Source organism: Electrona antarctica (assembly GCF_951216825.1).
Source record: "Electrona antarctica genome assembly, chromosome: 6".
Classification (NCBI taxonomy): Eukaryota; Metazoa; Chordata; class Actinopteri; order Myctophiformes; family Myctophidae; genus Electrona; species Electrona antarctica.
This window is the reverse complement of record NC_136811.1, coordinates 55,655,805-55,660,604: the sequence shown is the minus strand read 5'-3', so window position 1 is coordinate 55,660,604 and position 4,800 is coordinate 55,655,805. Positions and strand designations below refer to the sequence as shown.

At 53.4% G+C, this 4,800-nt stretch overlaps 1 protein-coding gene across 1 annotated transcript in view; it reads left to right on the top strand.

The window, feature by feature from the left end:
* The window catches only part of LOC306925175 (chymotrypsin-like protease CTRL-1), a gene marked incomplete at both ends in the record, with an annotated part of 11,265 nt that extends 6,668 nt beyond the window's left edge, over window positions 1-4,597 (top strand). Inside the window, 2 exons of the mRNA XM_079503865.1 lie at window positions 2,084-2,214; window positions 4,433-4,597. Coding sequence (XP_079359991.1) covers window positions 2,084-2,214; window positions 4,433-4,597 — 296 coding nt within the window. The remainder of the gene's footprint in view (window positions 1-2,083; window positions 2,215-4,432) is intronic.
* Window positions 4,598-4,800: the final 203 nt, after the last annotated feature.

Sequence of the window (4,800 nt, the reverse complement as noted above, 5' to 3'; positions counted from 1 at the left end):
GCTAAACAGGACCCAGGAAGGAGTGAGTCAGGGGTAGAGGGAGGACCACCAACCTAGGTGGCGTGGTGTTGTATCACAACACGCTAAACAGGACCCAGGGAGGAGTGAGTCAGGGGTAGAGGGAGGACCACCAACCTAGGTGGCGTGGTGTTGTATCACAACACGCTAACAGGACCCAGGAAGGAGTGAGTCAGGGGTAGAGGGAGGACCACCAACCTAGGTGGCGTGGTGTTGTATCACAACACAATAACAGGACCCAGGAAGGAGTGAGTCAGGGGTAGAGGGAGGACCACCAACCTAGGTGGCGTGGTGTTGTATCACAACACGCTACCAGGACCCAGGAAGGAGTGAGTAGGTGCTGCGCAGCTTAAATTCTGAGTTTTTAGACAGCTGGTGGATGGAAAAGAAGCTCCACCTCCGCAGACTTTTTGCGCGACGGCCAGATTCCCAGAAACGCTCTCCTCCACGCAAAAAGTCCGCGGAGGTGGAGCTTCTTTTCCATCCACCAGCTGTCTAAAAACTCGGAATTTAAGCTGCGCAGAGCTTATACAGTAAGTGCGTGGCTGTCGACCGTTTGGCGCTTAGGTGTGGAAAGGGCTAGTCAGGGGTAGCCCCGAGGCTAAAACACAACAAGTGCTCACAGTCAAGTTCACAGTCAACTGTTTAGAGTGACCAACGGGTGGCACCCGACGGGACAGCGTTGTTTAGAGTGACCAACGGGTGGCACCCGACGGGACAGCGTTGTTTAGAGTGACCAACGTGTGGCACCCACCAGCAGTGTGGAAGAGAGAGAGACAGCGTTGTTTAGAGTGACCAACGTGTGGCACCCACCAGCAGTGTGGAAGAGAGAGAGACAGCGTTGTTTAGAGTGACCAACGTGTGGCACCCACCAGCAGTGTGGAAGAGAGAGAGACAGCGTTGTTTAGAGTGACCAACGTGTGGCACCCACCAGCAGTGTGGAAGAGAGAGAGACAGCGTTGTTTAGAGTGACCAACGTGTGGCACCCACCAGCAGTGTGGAAGAGAGAGAGACAGCGTTGTTTAGAGTGACCAACGTGTGGCACCCACCAGCAGTGTGGCAGAGAGAGAGACAGCGTTGTTTAGAGTGACCAACGTGTGGCACCCACCAGCAGTGTGGAAGAGAGAGAGACAGCGTTGTTTAGAGTGACCAACGTGTGGCACCCACCAGCAGTGTGGAAGAGAGAGAGACAGCGTTGTTTAGAGTGACCAACGTGTGGCACCCGACGGGACAGCGTTGTTTAGAGTGACCAACGTGTGGCACCCAACGGGACAGCGTTGTTTAGAGTGACCAACGTGTGGCACCCACCAGCAGTGTGGAAGAGAGAGAGACAGCGTTGTTTAGAGTGACCAACGTGGGGCACCCACCAGCAGTGTGGAAGAGAGAGAGACAGCGTTGTTTAGAGTGACCAACGTGTGGCACCCACCAGCAGTGTGGAAGAGAGAGACAGACAGCGTTGTTTAGAGAGACCATCGTGTGGCACCCACCAGCAGTGTGGAAGAGAGAGAGACAGCGTTGTTTAGAGTGACCAACGTGTGGCACCCACCAGCAGTGTGGAAGAGAGAGAGACAGCGTTGTTTAGAGTGACCAACGTGTGGCACCCACCAGCAGTGTGGAAGAGAGAGAGAGACAGCGTTGTTTAGAGTGAACAACGTGTGGCACCCACCAGCAGTGTGGAAGAGAGAGAGAGACAGCGTTGTTTAGAGTGAACAACGTGTGGCACCCACCAGCAGTGTGTTTAGAGTGACCAACGTGTGGCACCCACCAGCAGTGTGGAAGAGAGAGACAGACAGCTGACCAACACGGCAGACACGTCGCCTCATAACGCCGCCGTGCCACTCATCAAGCCCTAATCAGTGGGCAGCGTGGGCAGCGTGGGAACGCCCACGCCCATCATGCCACACATACATTAATCTGACCTCATCAAACCCTCAAACCCTGCACACTCGAGACACTGCCCCCGCTGCCACCCGTAGGTCTCCATATATGGAGATGACCTGTTCATGACATTCATCAAACCCTGTACACGCCGGTAACCATCACTCTCCTCTGTGTTTTTCCGCAGCCTCTCCTCGCATCCTCCAGCAGGTGGCGCTGCCCCTGCTGACGCCAGCTCAGTGCAGGCAGTACTGGGGTGAATATCGCATCACCGACGCCATGATCTGTGCCGGAGCCTCTGGAGTGTCCTCCTGTCAGGTAGCCATGTTGTTTTATAGTTTTTTTGGTTTTTTCTTTTTATCCCACGATTTTGTAAGACATTTTTTCACCCCTGTGTCAATTATCTAATGTGATCCTGGGCTCTACACACCCTCCGCCAACCTGGGGAGAGCAACGGTCTTGAACTCTTGTTGTTTTATATTACTGTGGGCAATATGTGCAAAGAGGCAAGAATAAAGTGCTATCTGCTGTTCAGCAGCTGAATAGCAGCCGGGACAAAGGATAGTTTGAACCGATTGGTCTTTGTGGTGGAGCACCCTCAGCCGACGACCTGAGGGCTACAGTTCAGTTAGTCTTTGTGGTGGAGCACCCTCAGCCGACGACCTGAGGGCAACAGTTCAGATTGGTCTTTGTAGTGGAGCACCCTCAGCCGATGACCTGAGGGCTACAGTTCAGATTGGTCTTTGTAGTGGAGCACCCTCAGCCGACGACCTGAGGGCTACAGTTCAGATTGGTCTTTGTAGTGGAGCACCCTCAGCCGATGACCTGAGGGCAACAGTTCAGTTAGTCTTTGTAGTGGAGCACCCTCAGCCGACGACCTGAGGGCAACAGTTCAGTTAGTCTTTGTAGTGGAGCACCCTCAGCCGACGACCTGAGGGCAACAGTTCAGTTAGTCTTTGTAGTGGAGCACCCTCAGCCGACGACCTGAGGGCAACAGTTCAGTTAGTCTTTGTAGTGGAGCACCCTCAGCCGACGACCTGAGGGCAACAGTTCAGTTAGTCTTTGTAGTGGAGCACCCTCAGCCGACGACCTGAGGGCAACAGTTCAGTTAGTCTTTGTAGTGGAGCACCCTCAGCCGACGACCTGAGGGCAACAGTTCAGTTAGTCTTTGTAGTGGAGCACCCTCAGCCGACGACCTGAGGGCAACAGTTCAGATTGGTCTTTGTAGTGTAGCACCCTCAGCCGACGACCTGAGGGCAACAGTTCAGATTGGTCTTTGTAGTGTAGCACCCTCAGCCGACGACCTGAGGGCAACGGTTCAGATTGGTCTTTGTAGTGTAGCACCCTCAGCCGACGACCTGAGGGCAACAGTTCAGTTAGTCTTTGTAGTGGAGCACCCTCAGCCGACGACCTGAGGGCAACAGTTCAGGTTAGTCTTTGTAGTGGAGCACCCTCAGCCGACGACCTGAGGGCAACAGTTCAGTTAGTCTTTGTAGTGGAGCACCCTCAGCCGACGACCTGAGGGCAACAGTTCAGTTAGTCTTTGTAGTGGAGCACCCTCAGCCGACGACCTGAGGGCAACAGTTCAGTTAGTCTTTGTAGTGGAGCACCCTCAGCCGACGACCTGAGGGCAACAGTTCAGATTGGTCTTTGTAGTGTAGCACCCTCAGCCGACGACCTGAGGGCAACAGTTCAGATTGGTCTTTGTAGTGTAGCACCCTCAGCCGACGACCTGAGGGCAACAGTTCAGATTGGTCTTTGTAGTGTAGCACCCTCAGCCGACGACCTGAGGGCAACAGTTCAGTTAGTCTTTGTAGTGGAGCACCCTCAGCCGACGACCTGAGGGCAACAGTTCAGGTTAGTCTTTGTAGTGGAGCACCCTCAGCCGACGACCTGAGGGCAACAGTTCAGTTAGTCTTTGTAGTGGAGCACCCTCAGCCGACGACCTGAGGGCAACAGTTCAAACTCAGACCTGAAGTGGGTGATCTGAGACCTCCAGGAGGGAGGAGGCTAGGTGGTTCCTTCCCGACAGCAGAGATATATACAATATACAATGTGTATAATATATACAACACGTTGGATTAGTTCAGAGAGCTACGTATGTTGGTGAGTTTGACGTCGTTTAATACAATCAGACATTTAAGTTTGGATTTTTGGCCTGTCTGTCAATGGGAAATTGCACCTATAGTTAACACCTTGCATACAGTCAATTAGGGTTCTCAAAGTTTTTGGCTGGGGACCCCCCGGAAATGCTTTGGCCTTGTCTCGCGTCCCCCTCCCCCCCCTCCCCACCCCCAATACAAACTGACTGCAAAAATAACCTTAATAATGGAGAAAATATATCATAAATAAATACTGAAACCAGATATAATCATCACTATGTACTATGTAAACTCTTAATTTCCATTTTCCAGCCATTCACTTTTTTATTTTTTTTATAATTTGGGGACCCCCCAAAATAATTTGGCGACCCCCCCTTGGGTCGCGGCCCACGGGTTGAGAACCCCTGGATTAATGTGTGTATATCCATCCACAGGGCGACTCGGGCGGTCCTCTGGTGTGCGAGAGCAGCGGGGGGGTGTGGTCCCAGGTGGGCATCGTTTCCTGGGGGACCACCGACTGCAACGTGCGCACGCCTGCCGTGTACGCCCGTGTGTCCTACCTGCGCGGCTGGATCGACCAGACCATCGCCTCCAACTGAAGAGTCCACGGATCGACCAGACCATCGCCTCCAAATGAAGATTCCACGGATCGACCAGACCATCGCCTCCAACTGAAGATCCGCGGATCCACCAGACCATCGCCTCCAACTGAAGAGTCCACGAATCGACCAGACCATCCCCTCCAACTGAAGAGTCCACGGATCCACCAGACCATCGCCTCCAACTGAAGAGTCCACGAATC